General features: G+C 43.1%; 1 protein-coding gene across 1 annotated transcript in view; it reads left to right on the forward strand.

The window, feature by feature from the left end:
* TMEM132B (transmembrane protein 132B) overlaps positions 1-16,681 on the forward strand; it is a 252,044-nt gene that overhangs the window by 43,653 nt on the left and 191,710 nt on the right. Inside the window, exon 2 of the mRNA XM_058158473.1 lies at positions 14,865-15,774. Within this exon, the coding sequence (XP_058014456.1) occupies positions 14,865-15,774 (910 nt within the window). The remainder of the gene's footprint in view (positions 1-14,864; positions 15,775-16,681) is intronic.

Consider the following 16,681-nt stretch of genomic DNA (forward strand, 5'->3'; position numbering starts at 1 on the left):
CATAACTAACACAAGCGCAGTCCTTAATTCAGTTAGCAGGATGGGCCGTGTAGTTTAAATCATGTCCGTCGTTCCATTAATTCAGCCTTTGAATTCATAACCACTTCAGGCTCTGCTAAATGTCATTAACGGTGATCAATTGTGATCAACAATTTCCTGCCTGCTGTTATGCAAGTTCAAAACACTGACTTAGCAGGAAGAAATCCTCTGTTTTCCCCCCCCTTACAACAAAAGCTTAAAATTGGCTTGCTAGACCAGTCTGTTCAATTCATCCCTGTCTCTTTGTTCATTCAGACCCCGATATCCTGTCTTGTGCAGCCCCGAGCTATAATTCTTTCTTCCCTCTGCCTTGGTATCTATTTTGTTTTAATGATCTGCCATTAAACAGCACTATTTTTTTAGGTGGTTCGGTTCCTTCTCCCTTATCTATCTTCCGTGGATCACTTGCTGGTTTTCATTTCATTTTTTTTCATTTTTTTATTGATCCTCGCAACTTCCTATTGGAATAGATAGGGGTAGATCCTTGGATTTTATCCTGCAAAATCCAGCCATCTTAAAGGTAAAGGTAAAAGTTTCCCTCACACATATGTGCTAGTCATTCCCGACTCTAGGGGGTGGTGCTCATCTCTGTTTCAAAGCCGAAGAGCCAGCATTGTCCAAAGATGTCTCCATGGTCATGTGGCCGGCATGACTCAACGCCAAAGGTGCATGGAATGCTGTTCCCTTCCCACCAAAGCTGGTCCCTATTTTTCTATTTGCATTTTTTTATGTGCTTTCGAACTGCTAGGTTGTAACGGGAGCTCACCCAGTTATACGGCATTCGGGATTCAAACCGCTGAACTGCTAACTTTTCTGACCAACAAGCTCAGCATCTTAGCCACTGAGCCACCGCATCCCCAGCCATCTTACCACTCAGCTAAATGTGTAACTCTCCACCAGGAAAAAAAATTGAAATAATACACCCCTTAAAAAGTATTTCTTGATTAATCGAAGATTCATTCTAAAACGATTGAAAGGAGTTTGGACTGCTCATTGAGTTACGGATTTTGTTTCAGTGCTCAGCTCTACAAAAATGCTAATCTGCATTGTGTTTGGCAAGAGCAAGCAGAGCTAGAGGGCAGACTTAAGTGAATCATTAGCTTAGCATCATCGTGTTCCCACAAAGAATCCAAGTCCAACCCTTCTTGAACTTGGTTGACTTTTATCCGGCACCACCTTATTGTTGAAGTTTAGTTGACTGGAGTCTTGAATAAATTTCTGTGCTGCAACCTAACAGTTGGTCCTGAATCCTAATTCTTTGTGCCTGCCTGACACATTGTGAGAAATAGCATTTTTCAGAAGTAGCAGGGAGATCCACACCTCTAGACCAGGGGTGTCAAAATTGATTTCATTGAGGGCCGCATCAGGGCTGTATTTGACCTCAGAGGGGCTGGGGTGGGGGTGTGGCCAGGGTGGGCATGGCCAGCTTGACATCACTCACTGAGGCCCTGTTTTCAGCTGTGACTGCCTCCTGCAGCCCTCTGCTAGCGAAAACGGAGCTTGGAGAGGCCACATGCATCCCTCATGGGCTATGTTTCCAGCTGCAATGGCTTCCAGCAACCCTTTGCCAGTGAAAACTGAGCTTGGGGAAGCTGTGTGGCCAAAAACAGAGCTTGAGCAGGCCATGTGCAGCCTCCTCAAGCTTCATTTTTGCTGGCAGAGGGCTGCAGGAGGCCATCACAGCCGAACACGAGGGCCATGCTCCCCTCCTGAGCTCCATTTTCAATGGCAGAGGCACCGCGGGGCAGTCTTTCACTGTTTCCAGGGTGGCCCCATGGGCCAGATCTAAGCAGTCCACAGGCCCAATCTGGCCTGCGGGCCTTGAGTTTGACACCCCTGCTCTAGATGATCCTTGTCTGGGTGTTGAGATTGTGGGAAGGAAAAGAAGGGTAGGCTATCCCCCATAGGAGTCAAGAGTTATTAGCTAGTTGCTGTACACCATTAATGTACAGAAGTTGCTTGATGACTCAGTCACAGCTTGGCTACCAACTGAATTCTCCATGCATGCTGGCTGAGGAATTCTGGGAGTTGAAATCCACAAGACTTAGAATTGCCAGGTTTGGAGTCCCCTGCTCTAGAATAGAGCAGATACTTGAGCCGCAGTGATGCAGTGGTTAGAGTGCAGTACTGCAGGATACTTCTGCTGACTGCCAGCTGACTGCAATTTGGCAGTACAAATCTCACCAGGCTCAAGGCTGACTCAGCCTTCCATCCTTCCGAGGTGGGTCAAATGAGGACCCAGATTGTTGGGGGCAATAGACTGATTCTGGAAATTGCTTAGAGTGGGGCTATAAAAGCACTGTGAAGCGGTATATAAATGCTATGGCTATTGTTATTCCTTTACTCCTTCCTTCCTTCCTTCCTTCCTTCCTTCCTTCCTTCCTTCCTTCCTTCCTTCCTTCCTTCCTTCCTTCCATCCATCCATCCATCCATCCATCCATCCATCCATCCATCCATCCATGGTGTCCTGTTGTTAGAATGCAATATTGGAGGCAAACTCTGCCCACTGCCAGCAATTCAATCCTGACTGACTCAAGGTTGACTCAGCCTTCCATCCTTCTGAGGTGGGTAAAATGAGGACCCAGATTGTTGGGGGCAAGAGGCTGACTCTGTAAACTGCTTAGAGAGGGGCTGTAAAAGCACGGTGAAGCAGTATATAAGTCTAAGGGCTATTGCTATTGCTACTTGGCCCAGCAAGTTCATTTAAGAAGGAGAGGCTGAGGGTGAAGCTTCAGAATGAAATTCATTTATGGTTGCCCACCCCCTTGGCTTGAGAACAGAGCATCTCTGCTCCCTGCATTTACGCCCAAAGTGTCCTTCTCAGCGTTAAACAAAGTTGCTCCATGTTTCTCCCACGGGAGCTTCTTTCCGACTGCTTTATCATGGGCTTGACGGATGGCCCTTCATCTTCATCATTCAGCACTACCATTGTTAGCATAACAGGTGATTTAATGAACATTTCATCATGCTTTCCAACGGCTCTGCCCACATCTAATTTTCCACTACTTTTTTTCCCACGGAGATTCATGCAGACGTGCTCCAAATTGGAAGTGGAAGGGAGAAGGGTTGTCTCCCCAGGGATGATGGATGGCATCCTTAAAAAGTTTCCTAGGGCCTCATAAAATGCTGCTATATTCAGAGATCGCATTTAGTTGCAGGCAAATTCTGGGACGGAACCTCAAGCTGTCACTGGGGGTTTATGGCTCACTGTATAAGTGACAAAAAATTGTACATCATTTACTTGACTCGTGGTATTGTGGGACTCGCTAGCATCATCCCTTTTGGAGATGACTGCAAAACCAGAACACAAAATACCTGAATAATAAAAAGAAAAAAAAGTATAATAATAATAATAATAATATTAGGGACTGTTAATATGTACATTTTTGTATCCCACCTTTATTATTTTTCACAAATAACTGAACATCTCCAACAACACCTTCCTCTTCCTATTTCCCCCCACAACAACAGCCCTGTGAGGAGGCAGGTTTATTTATTTATTTATTTTGTCACAACATCATATAAAAAAGATTATATAGTATATAAACATATATATGAGTAAATATTAGGAGGTATAAGCATCAATATATATATAGGAAGAAGAAAAGAAAAACAATAGGACAGGAACGGTAGGCACGTTTGTGCGCTTATGCACGCCCCTTATGGTCCTCTTAGGAATGGGGTGAGGTCAATAGTAGAAAGTTTTTGGTTAAAGCTTTTAGGATTATGGGAAGAGACCACAGAGTCAGGTAAAGTATTCCAAGCACTGATGATTCTGTTACAGAAGTCATATTTTCTGCAATCTAGATTAAAGCGGTTAACATTAAATCTATTGGTTGCCCTTGTATTATTGCAATTAAAGCTGAAGTAGTCTTTGACAGGAAGGACATTACAATAGATGATTCTATGAGTTAAACTTAGGTCTTGTCGAAGGCGATGGAGTTCCAAGTTTTCTAAGCCTAGGATTTCAAGTCTGGTGGGATAAGGTATTTTGTTGTTTTCAGAGGAGTGGAGAACTCTTCTTGTAAAATATTTCTGGACTCGTTCAATTGTATTGATGTCAGAGATGTGGTGAGGGTTCCAAACAGGCGAGCTGTATTCTAGAATTGGTCTAGCAAATGTTTTATATGCTCTGGTTAGTAGTGTAGTGTTTTTGGAAAAGAAGCTACGTAAGATTAGGTTTACAACTCTTAGAGCCTTTTTTGCTATGTAGTTGCAGTGGGCTTTGGCACTTAGATCATTTGACATGAAAACTCCAAGGTCTTTAATGGGGTGGGGGTCCTCTGTAAGGTAATGTCCACCAAGTATGTACTTAGTGTTTGGGTTCTTTTTTCCAATATGTAAGACTGAGCATTTGCTGGTTGAGATTTGGAGTTGCCAAGTTTTAGACCAAGTGGTTAGATGATCAAGGTCTTTTTGGATGATAGATGCATTGTCTGTGGTGTTAAATAGTTTGACATCGTCAGCAAAGAGAACACAATTATTTGCGATATGGTCACAAAGATCATTAATATATAGTATGAAGAGTGTTGGTCCAAGGACGCTGCCTTGAGGAACGCCACTCTTGACAGGAACAGGATTTGATAGAGCATTGCCAATTTTGACTATTTGTTGTCTGTTAGACAGAAAAGCAGATATTCATTTGTGAAGGGGTCCTGAAATGCCGTAGGATTTTAGTTTTAGGAGAAGTTTATCGTGTACTACTGAGTCAAAAGCTTTGCAGAAGTCTATGTAGATTGTATCTATTGTTTTGCCTTGATCAAGATTTGAAGTCCATATGTTTTTACAGTGAAGAAGTTGTAAGTTGCATGATAATTTTTTCCTGAAACCAAATTGTTTATTGGAGAGCAGGTTGTTAGTTTCTAAGTGTGAGGTAATGGATTGGTTGATGATTGATTCCATGACTTTGCAGGTGATGCAAAGTCACCTTTGCAGGTTGCAGGTTGGGCTGAGAGAGAGAGATGGACTGGCCCAAAGTCACCCAGCCGGCTTTCTGGCCTAAGGTGGAAGTAGAACTCACTGTCTCCTGGGGATTGGCCCAAAGTCACCCAGCTGGCTTTTATTCGTAGGGTGGGATTCCTTTTCACCATCTCCTCAGATTGACTCAGTCATCTAGCTGATTTGCATGGCTGAGGCGGAACTAGAACTCATAATCCTCTGGTGATTGGCCCAAAGTCCCCAAGCTGGCTTTCAGTCCTAAGGTGGGGCTAGAACTTGCTTTTTCCTGCTTTTAAACCTGGTGCCTTAACCATTAGACCAAACTGGGGAGATCTCTCCCTCCCTCCCTCCCTCCCTCTCTCTCTCTCTCTCTCTCTGTATATTGATTGTGTGTGTGTGTGTATAATCTCTCTCTCTCTCTGTTTATCATCTATCTATCTATCTATCTATCTATCTATCTATCTATCTATCTATCTATCTATCTATCTATCTATCTATCTATCTATCTATCATCTATCTATCTGAATATAGATTCAGATATAGATATATATTGGCCAAAGAAATTAGGATGAGATCTATTTCTTCTTTCTGGAAATAGGTCTCTACCGCTGCTACCAGGTACTTGGCTAATGTCCCAACCAAGGCCTCAAGAGCTGTCAAGGTGAATATTTCAAATTGTTTCCCCTTTGCAATTTACTGGCGTTTTCCCATGTAGTGTGGGACTGTCTCAAGGAACTCATTAACATAGCAATTACGAAGATGGAGCCAATTGCTAAACGAGACAGCGATGGTGACGTTTTCTCTTTTGGTGGATTTAGGAAGAGATTTGTTTCTACGATTAATGGGTATTACTTATTTAGCAAGCTTAGCTGGGCTTTGCTGACCCAGCGGAACATGTGATGGCTCTGTTAAGCCATTGGTGGTGTGTTTGTTTGTCTCTGTCTGTCTGTCTGTCTGTCTGTGTGTCTGTGTGCTTCCAAGTGCAATCCATCCGCAGATAGATTTCTGAACCTCAGTAACTTAAAAACAGCCATGACTTGGAAAAAAACAATTATTTTATCCCAGATTCCTTGCCGAAAAAGAAAACTTGTAAGTGGCGACAATGAGGAGTAGGTTTTTGCAAAGGATTTACGGGCATTGTTGAAACCCAAATTTGCAAGTGTGCTTGTTCAGTCATCCACACACAGAGTGTGCCCGAGTCTCACATGTAAGCTTTGGTCCAGGGATTGAATTTAGAGGTTCTATCTAGCAAATAACAAAGTTGATCTCGCCCAAATCACCCCATAACAGATTAGAGTTTTACCCAATGTTTAAGTGAACCTTTTCTCCTGGCTAATAGAATTTAGTTATTTAGTCATTCACAAGTATTTATGTGCTTGTTGGAGTTGATGTTTTCTTCTAAAACAAATGCTGTCCATGTTCCAATAGTTGAGGGGCTGCCACAGACAGGAAGGGGTCAAGCTATTTTCCAAAGCAACCAAAGGCCAGACAAGGAATAATGGATGGAAACTGATAATGAAGAGAGTCAACCTGGAAATAGGAGAAATTTTCTGACAGTGAGAACCATCAACTGATGGAGCAGAAGTTGCCTTCAGAAGTTGTGGGAGTTTCTTCACTGGAAGCTTTCAAGAAGAGACTGGACTGCCATCTGTTAGAAATGGTGCAGAGTCTCATACTTGGGTGGGGGTTGGACTAGATGACCTATAAGGTCCCTTCCAACTCTGTTAATCTGAATATCCTTCCTTGTTCGTTTCCCATGTTTCATCCCTTGTTTAAAGTTTTTCCCAAGAAGCAGTCTTGGCTTGAGTTGGTGAAATCTACTTCGATTTGAGATTCAGCAGTTCAGAATGTCATGTCTTACCAATGGCCTCTATAAATAGCAATGAATTGTTAATGTGATTTCTGTGCCTGAATTTGCCATGTGCTATTCCCCCCCCCTCCCCCCCGCAAATACAGAGAACTCTTAGTTGCTGGACATCAGTTTAGGGGGCTTGTTATACAATGGACAAATCTTCCATTGGAAAGCTGCCCTCATTTAACCGATGAAGTCTGTCTGGATGCTTTTTGTTATTTATATCAATTTATGCCATTTGCGTCACTTTATGCCATGTGGGTCAAGGCGTTGGGGCCCAAATGTCACAGTTTGCATTATTGGAGTAATTAAAACCCTGGTAGTAGCAATGCAAAGTGTGTCATTTGTTGTATTATGTCATGGTGCCAGTGATGTTAATATGGGTTTAATAGACATTTAGGAATGGAGATGCCATCTTACCATATGGCTCATTAAAATGTGGGTTTATAGTGGTTTATTGGAGCAGAGAATCCTGGGTTTGGATCTTCCCCTCGGTGAGGCCCCTAACCACAACACATGCCAAGATTATTATTGTCAGGATAACATCAAAAATTTTTTTCCCGTCTATTGGTGTTGATTTGATCACTTTAGAGCAGGGGATGGAGAACGATGACCCCTTTATGGCTGGTGGACTTCAATTCCCAGAATTCCTGAGTCAGCCACGCTCAAACTCCAGAGGGAAGCTTCTTTAAAAAGCCTATTTATTCTTGGACCTCTTGAAAAATTCCTTCTGTTTGTCCCTCAAAATTAGAACAAACTTGTGAGCTTGGGAAAGAAAAGGGAATCTCTCTTTCAACGTAAACAATTAGCACCTTGGAGATCCTGTTACAGGCTTCTGAGGCCCACTGTTAGTCTTGCTAAACCTTCTAGGAAAAAGAGATTCAAAAACTTCAGAAAGGCTACATATTTTAGTGAACTCACCAATAAAGGAAGGCTGGGGTTCCAGGTATCAAAAATTTGAACCGGAAGCCCTAATTCTTGTCATAATTACTCATCAAAGACTGTCCATGGGACTATCACTCCCTTGCTCTGCAGTTAAGGGACCTTACAACCAGAGGTGGACTTCAAAATTTTTAGCAAGGGGTTCTCTGCCCGGTTGCTGGGTGGGCATGGCCATGGTGGGCATGGCCTAGTCGGCCGCCTGCACCATGGCCGGTGTATGTGTGTGTGTGTTTGCCCTCCCCAGGCTCCTGAGGCGTCCCTCAAGCCTTTGGGAGGACGAAAATGGCCTCTTCAGGCTCTGGAGGCCCTCTGGAAACCAGAAACGGGCCAATTTTCGTCATTCCCGAACTTCTGGTTGAAGTTTTTTGCCATCCCCAAACCTCCGTGTGCATCCTCCACTTACTTGCATCCAAACCGGCTGCGTGGGGGACTCCTGGGAGGGGAGGGCAGGGCGGTTGGGCGGGGCCAGCCAGGAGTGGGATTTGGGGGTTCTCCGAACTGCATAGAATCTTAGCTAGAGGTTCTCCTGAGCTGCTGCTTACAATCTGTAACAAAAGGAGTTTGTTCCAAAGAGTTTATTTCTCAGCACCATCCTGGAAAATTTGTTCATTCCAGCAGATCTTTTTGAGGATGGCTGCCTCAGTAGATAGGAGCAATATCTAGAAAGGAGAAGTAGCTTTTAGAATAGATTTTTTTTTATTTTATTGGCCAAGTGTGATTGGACACACAAGGAATTTGTCTTGGTGCATATGCTCTCAGTGTACATAAAAGAAAAGATACATTCATCAAGGTACAACATTTACAACACAATTGATGGTCAATATATCAATATAAATCATAAGGATTGCCAGCAACAAGTTACAGTCATACAGTCATAAGTGGAAAGAGATTGGTGATGGGAACTATGAGAAGATTAATAGTAGTGCAGATTTAGTAAATAGTCTGACAGTGTTGATGGAATTATTTGTTTAGCAGAGTGATGACCTTCGGGAAAAACCTGTTCTTGTGTCTAGTTGTTCTGGTGTGCAGTGCTCTATAGCGGTGTTTTGAGGGTAGGAGTTGAAACAGTTTATGTCCAGGATGCGAGGGGTCTGTAAATATTTTCACAGCCCTCTTCTTGATTCGTGCAGTATACAGGTCCTCAATGGAAGGCAGGTTGGTAGCAATTATTTTTTCTGCAGTTCTAGTTATCCTCTGTGTCTTTCTTGTTGGGTTGCAGAACCGAACCAGGTGGGCAACTTTTAGGTGGGCAACTGACAATAAACAGGCCAATTAATCATCAAAAAAATAATAATCATATTAATAGAAGACCATCAAAAATCCACATCTGCCTATCCCAGATGAAAGGACTCAATGGGTAGACAAAAAGGCCAGTTGATGTCTTTCTCCAACCGGTTTGGCCTTCAACTTCTGAATCTCCCTTTCTTATATTAGCTACCACCAGCATCTGCGTTATTTTTTTCTTATTTTGGGAAGGTGTGAGGTCTTACATCTCTACTTTCCCATCCAAAGTTAGTTTCCCTGGGAAAGCGTCTTAGGGGTCAGAGGTTTTAGTTTTGATACCTAAAATTCTCCCTCACTAGATTTGTCCAACTTACTGGTAACCTGACTGATTTGAGAAGCTGACAATTCTCATGGTGACTGATGGGCTATCCGTGATGGATGGATATTTGTTAATGGTATTTTTACATGACTGGTTTTTGTGGGAAAGGGCAGAGCATTTGGGATGGTGGTGGTTAGCCATGGAGATCTTTTACTGCAAGGCATTTTGAAGGTCTAATTCAGGGGTCTGCAACCTTAAATACTCAAAGAGCCGTTTGGACCCATTTCCCGCAGAAAACAAAATACTGGCAGCCACAAAATCTGGGTGGGCGTGGCCAACTTGACCTTCCTCACTTCCACCCAGTCACATGACCCTCCCCCAGCCACGCCTACCCAGATTATGTGGCTCCAGGTGTTTTCTTTTCTATGGGAAATTTATTTATTTATTTATTTATTTATTTATTTATTTATTTATTTATTTATTTATTTATTTATTTATTTATTTATTTATTTATTTATTGTTTAAATTTCTATACCGCTCTTCTCCGAAGATAAAACAAATGTACAAAAGAATTAAAATACAATATATATTTAAAAATCTAATTCCATGAGCCGAAAATTTAAAATGGGAAGATAAAAATTATAAAATAAAATAGCCCCGCTAAAACCCCGCTAAAAAACCCTCAATTAAAATTTCTCATTAGGCCAGCCCTGCTTGATGAAAGAAAAAAGTCTTAAGCTCGTGCTTAAAGGTCCGGAGATCAGGGAGTAGGCTTAGTCCCACGGGTAATTCATTCCACAGGGCAGGAGCCCCCACAGAGAACACTCTTCCCCTGGGGGCCGCCAGCTGGCATTGTTTGGCTGACGGCACCCTAAAGAGGCCCTCCCTGTGAGAGCGCACAGGTTGATGGGAGGCAACTGGTGGTAGTAGGCGGTCCCGTAAATATCCCGGTCCCGTGCCACGGAGCGCTTTAAAGGTGATGACCAAAATCTTGAATTGCACCCGGAAGACCACCTGCAACCAATGCAGTCTGCGCAGGAGAGGTGTTATATGGGAGCTACGAGATGCTCCTTCTATCCCCCGCGCAGCTGCATTTTGCACCAGTTGGAGCCTCCTGGTGCTCTTCAAGGGGAGCCCCATGTAGAGAGCATTGCAGTAATACAGGCGGGAGGTAACGAGGGCATGAGTGACTGTGCATAGAGAGTCCCGGTCCAGGAAGGGACGCAACTGGCGAATCAGGTGTACCTGATAAAAAGCTCCCCTGGCGATGGCCGTCAAATGATCTTCTAAAGACAGCCATACATCCAGGAGAACGCCTAAGTTGCGCACCAATTCCTTGGGGGCCAACGATTCGCCCCCCCCCCACAGTCAGCGATGGAATACTCAAAGGTATCTCTCTCTCTCTCCCCCTCCCATCTCTCCCTCTCTCCCATCTCTCTCTTTCTCCCTCTCTCTCTATCTCCCTCTCCCTCCCTCCCACCTCTCTTTCTCTCCCTCTCTCCCATTTCTCTCTTTCTCCATCTCTCTCTTTCTCCCTCTCCCTCTCCCTCTCCTTCCCTCCCTTCTTTCCTCTCATCTCATTTCTCTTCTCTCTCTCTCTCTCTTTCTCTCTCTCTCTCATCTTTCTCTCTCAGCTCTCTAGAGCAGGTTGCTGACACCCAGTCTAATATAATGAAAAAAATGATTAGGAGTGGCATGATACCAGTGTTCCAATATCTATGGGGCTGCCACAAAGAAGGTGGGGGGATCAACTTATTTTCCAAAGCACCAGAAGGCAAGACAAGAAGCAGTAGATGGAAATTAATGAAGGAGAGAAGCAAACTGGAAATAAGGAGACATTTCCTGTCAGTTAGACCAATTAATCAGTGGAATGACTTGCCTCCAGAAGTCATGGATGTTCCAACACTGGAGATTTTGAAGAAGAGATTGGACAAATATTTGTCTGAAATGGTAGAGGGTCTCCTGCTTGAGGAAGGGTTAGACTGGAAGACCCCCAAGGTCCCTTCCAGAATGACATCCAGCTTCTTGGATGTTAATCTGGTTCGAATGGTAGCAAATAATGAGCTGGGGGACAGATTTGAACCATAGGTCCCATATTGTCAGAAAGCCCCAGTCAACTTTTAGCTTAGGTCAGGGGTGTCAAACTTGAGGCCTGGGGACCTCATCCGGCCCACAGGGTTCTTAGATCTGGCCTGCGGGGCTGCCCAGGAAACAGTGAAGGACCAGCCTGCAGTGCCTCTGCCAGCAAAAATGGAGCTTGGGGGGAGTTGCGTGCGGCCCTCCAAAGCTCCGTTTTCACTGGCAGATGATTGCAGGAGTCTGTCGCGGCCAAAACAGAACTTGAGAGCCCGTTTTCACTGGAAGAATGGTCAGGCCACCATAAGTGCCACCGACATGAGTGATGTCGAGCTGACCATGCCCCCCCTGGCCACGCTCCCCCCCCAGGTCAAACACAACCCTGATGCAGCCCCCCCCTTTTTTTAATATATATATATATATATAGGGTTTAATTTTTACAACTGACTTATTTTGGGTATAAGGTGTTACTATTTGATATATGTGAGGTATAAAGGAATGGGAAGATGGAATATTGTATAACCTTTGGAGGATAGATAGAAAAATTTATGGATGTAATGTTGGTATTTGGTTAAGTAGAATTTAATTGTTATAATTGATATATTTTGGATATAAGTTATAATTTTAATAATGTTATTTGACAGATGTAAGGTAAATTGAAGAAATATTAATATTAGCAATGTTATTTGGTTTATGTGAGTGATATTAAAGATATGAGAAGATAGAATATTGTTTATTTTTGGAGACTGGATAAAAATTTAAGCTGGAAATATGAATTATATTTGGGACACTGTTTAAGGAAGAAAGGTATATTATAGAAGAATTTCTGATGAATACTGGAAGATGGAATATCGTTTTGGTCTTGATCGATGAAGATTGGATATTAAAAACGATAAGATTCTGAAGACTTCAGGAGTGGAATGAATTGATATATATTTGGTGTTAATGAAGATTGGATATTAAAAACTATGTATTTTATTGATGAACTGGAAATACTAATTTAATTGGAAGATTCGGAAGATTTTAGGAGTGGAATGGACTGATATATAATCGACTGGAAGAAGAATGTACTTTTTTGTTTCTGAAGGGGAGTTAAGGTCTTAGAGAGAGGAGTGACTATGGATTTGACTTATGTTATATTTTAATTTATGACTGTTAATTTTATACCCTGTACTTTGTTCTGGGAAGTCTTGGGGGGTGGGAGGGGGGAGGGAGGGGGAGAGGGGAGATGAAGGATCAATGTAAAGGAATGATTGAAGATATGTAATTAAGAAATAGAAATAATTTGAAATGAAATCGGGGCTGCTCAGCTGCCATTGCAGAAGGGAATGGAAAGGGAGAGGAGAGAGTGAAGGAAGAAAGTAGGTAGGAAAGAGAGAGGTAGAAAAGGGGGAAAGGAGAGGAAGAAGAAAGGGGAAAGAGAGAGGGTTAGAAAGGGTGGAAGAGAAGAGTAGGGAAGGAGGACAGGATGTAGAAAAGCGAAGGAGAGGAAGGATGAAGAAAGTAGAAGAAAGTAGAGAAGGGAGGAGGAAAGGTTTGTTAAGGAAGGACTATATAGATGGCATGCATATTTAATTTATGACAAAAAAGTGGATAAGGCCTTTAAAAATCATGTGTTAAGATCTGCTCTTCTGCGTGTTTGGAAAAAATACTCTTACAAACTAAATTGTAAGGTTCCTATATGGGCAAGTCCTAGACATACAATAGAGAATATAAATATAGAACAGAATCAGGAAATGATTACATATAAAGATCTTTTGTATACTGAAAGAGGTAATTTGCAATTAAAATCTCTGCACGTACTAAAAGAAGAAGGGAAAAATTATACTTGGTTTCAATATGAGCAACTACGTGCTAGATGGAAGGAAGATCAGAAAATTGGTATAGAGCAGAACAAGGGAAATTTGGTAAAGCAAATTAGAAATCAGTCTCAGGAGCATATAAAGAGATTGTATAATGTGTTACTTGAAATAGATTCTGAAAGGGACTTGGTAAAGGACTGTATGATAAAGTGGGCACAAAATTTTCAGGAGCCAATATTATTGGAAACTTGGGAAAAAATTTGGGTTAGAAATGTTAAATTCATGAGCACAGAATCTGAGGGAAAATTTTTATAAAATGTTTTATAGATGGCACTTAGATCCTAAGAAATTATCGTGTATGTACCCAGATATGCAAGCAAAATGTTGGAGATGCAATTGTGATGATGCTACATATTTTCATATTTGGTGGACTTGTAAGGATATAAAGGCCTTTTGGATAAAAATTTGGTGGATTTTACAAAATGTTTTGAAAAAGAAGATAAAGTTCCTGCCGCAATTTTTTTTGTTGGGAATTATTACGGACTGTACAGTAATTGAGACTAAATTGATTTTAAATCTAATAACAGCAGCAAGATTACTAATAGGACAATACTGGAAGAAAAAAGAGCTACCTACAATAGAAGAATGGATATTGAAAGTTGCCAATTTGGCTGAGATGGCGAAGATATCAGCCTTTTTGAAAGACAATACGCAAGAAAGATACTTAAAGGAATGGAAAAAATGGATTGACTATATTCAAAGTAGATATCAGACTAAGAGTTATCAGATTGTTTTTGAATGATTATGATGTATTATTTTTGTTTGTTTTTGGGGGAAGTTAGGAATTGATGATTGTAGAGGTATAATTAAGTTGGGACGAAAATTTTTTTAGCATATGTTTGTTTTATTTTTAACTATATCTTGTGCTCGTTCCGGGAAGTCGGGGAGGGGTTGTGAAGGGAGGGGGGAGGGGAGGTGGGGGGAAAGGAGGGGAAAAATTTTCTGTAAAACTTTTTGAATAAAAAAAAAAAAAAGGAAGGAAGTGGTAGCTGGGCAGGTCCGAATAAGTAACAAATGAAAGTTAATGACTAATGTTGAATAAGAGACTGTATATTGAATAGGTTGTTGGAAAATGAAAATAAAACTTTTTACAAGAAATTGAGTGTCAGGGTTCCGACTGATGACCTAATTAAATCATGAGCCTTGAGCCAAGCTTCAAAAGAAATCTAGTTATTTATTAGGAGCTCCATGTCAGCATGTTCCCAAGTGAAACCAGCTCTGACCCTACATAATTTAGGCCCCAATCATGACCCTTTCCCCCCCTTCCCCCTCCCAGGGTGTGCCATCAATCACATTCTCCAATGGAGCAATTTTGCGGGTTGTAGAGGTCACTCCCCTCCAGCCACTGTGGGTAACCCTGGGATACAGCCTTGAGAGAGATAAGTCTGGAATGTGCATCTGTCTTTGGCTGTTGTGCCATTTCATCAGTTTCCCATCCCCCTTGCTAATGGCATCTCGAGAGCAGACCAGGGATGCTTTGTGAGCTGACATCGACTTTGATACCCTTTGCTTAGGTTATTGGTTGTCTTCTTTTTGAGTGGGAACGGTCTGAAGGGTAAGGCAAAAGCTACTCCTTAGTTACCTTTCTCTCTCCTCTCCCTTTTACTTGCAGTGGTGGAGAGCCGAGGTGGGACTGTCGACAGCCTGCAAAGATTTGCGAGCTCACCGGTCTATCTCCCTGTGAATTACCACCTCTCCAACACCGAGGTATCCTTTTTCCTCAAAGAGACCAACCAAGAGATCGTGAGAAATGCCAGCTTGCAATCCCGCACGGAGCCATTCCTGGTTTACAAAACCACCCGCTTGCCTGTCTTAAATGTGACTTATGGCCCTTTCGCTGTGGAGCAGATGATGCCTCCGCACCTGTGGCCGACCTCGCCTCTGTTCGGTTTCCCTGACCGGTTCACTTTTCATTGGAAGTTACAATCCCGCATTCTGGACAGCTCAGTGTATTCCAGCAGGCCCAAAGTCCAGGTTTTGTTTTATGTGGCTGGCAAAGATTGGGAAGAGCATGACCCAGCTGAGATCTTACCATGTGTACAGTTGGTGGCTTCCCGGGAGGACAGAGTAGTTGTTGGCAACTGTCGGTTGAAAGGTCATCTGGGGTTATGTGTGGCAGAACTGGAGTTCCCACCGGCTTGGTTCAACTCAGAGTTGTCCACTCCATTGACACCATTGTCTTCAGAGTACCAAGAGATGGAGGACTCCTGGGAAGGGATCGCCGTGGAGCTTTTCTGTTGGATGTACGCAGCAGCGGAAGAAGATTGTCCTTCAGGAGATCCAGATCTGGAGAGCTTTCTTCGTCCAGGAGGCCAGGGTGAGGCCCAAGGGCCTGTGGCCTCGATGGAAAGAGTCGGCAGTGTTATTCTTTATCCGACTCCGGACAAGCTCAAGAAGTCATCCCTGAAGCTTGACAATAACCTTCTCCTCTGCTTGCCCCTTGGCCCAGTCAAGGAAGGCGATCTTGTCATGTTTCACATCTCTCTCACCAGTGGCTCTCTAGCAGATCAGTTTACCCTAAAGTAAGTCTTAGAAGTATGTGCTTTAGAAATTGACTGACAGAATCAAATGTCATTGGTGGATTTGGTCATTTTTGGGGTGAATCAAATCAGCCATGATAACCAAAACCATGTTGTTGGCCTCCTGTTTTCCCTGAATGCTACACCAAAGTGTTCAGCTCCATGTCTGCCCTGGAATTCCAGATTTATAGAAACAAGAAGTAACCTGTTGTAGCTATTAATTTGAAAGCTTGTTCAAATATTAACTTTCTTTTGAAACTCATTGGCAAAACGTGAGATATAAACTTGGGCTCTACAGGGGTGAGCAGGAGCCATTTCTGGGTTAGAAGTACAGGTAGTTCTAAGTACCCCTTAGAGGTACAGGTACCCCCCAACTCACAACAGTTCATTTAGTGTCTGTTTGAAGTTATAAAAAGTGACTTATGGCCAGGGGTGAGCTGCCGTGGCTTCGCAGGGGTTCAGGAGAACCCCTAGCTAAGATTCTGTGCAGTTCAGAGAACCCCCAAATCCCATTTCTGGCTGGCCCCGCCCACCCGACCCCTTCTCTCCCAGGAGTCCCCACGCAATGCATTTGGATGCAGGTTAAGTGCAGGGTGTGAGTGGAGCTTGGTGAAGGCAAAAAACAGGCCTTCCGGAAGTTTGGGAAGACCAGAAACGGGCCCATTTCTGGCCTCCAGAGGGCCTCCGGAGCCTGGGGAGGCCGTCTTCGCCTTTCCAGAGGCTCAAGGAAAATCTGCGGGGCCTGGGGAGGGCAAAAACGCCCCCCCACCCCACCGCTATGGTGCGTGAAGTGGACTAGGCCCCCTTGCTAAAATTTTTGAAGCCCACCCCTGCTTATGACTGTTTTTCACATTTCCATGGTCATGTGATCAAAATTCAGATGCCTGGCAACTGGCATGTACTTAATGAC

Source organism: Ahaetulla prasina, chromosome 15, assembly GCF_028640845.1.
Source record: "Ahaetulla prasina isolate Xishuangbanna chromosome 15, ASM2864084v1, whole genome shotgun sequence".
NCBI lineage: Eukaryota > Metazoa > Chordata > Lepidosauria > Squamata > Colubridae > Ahaetulla > Ahaetulla prasina.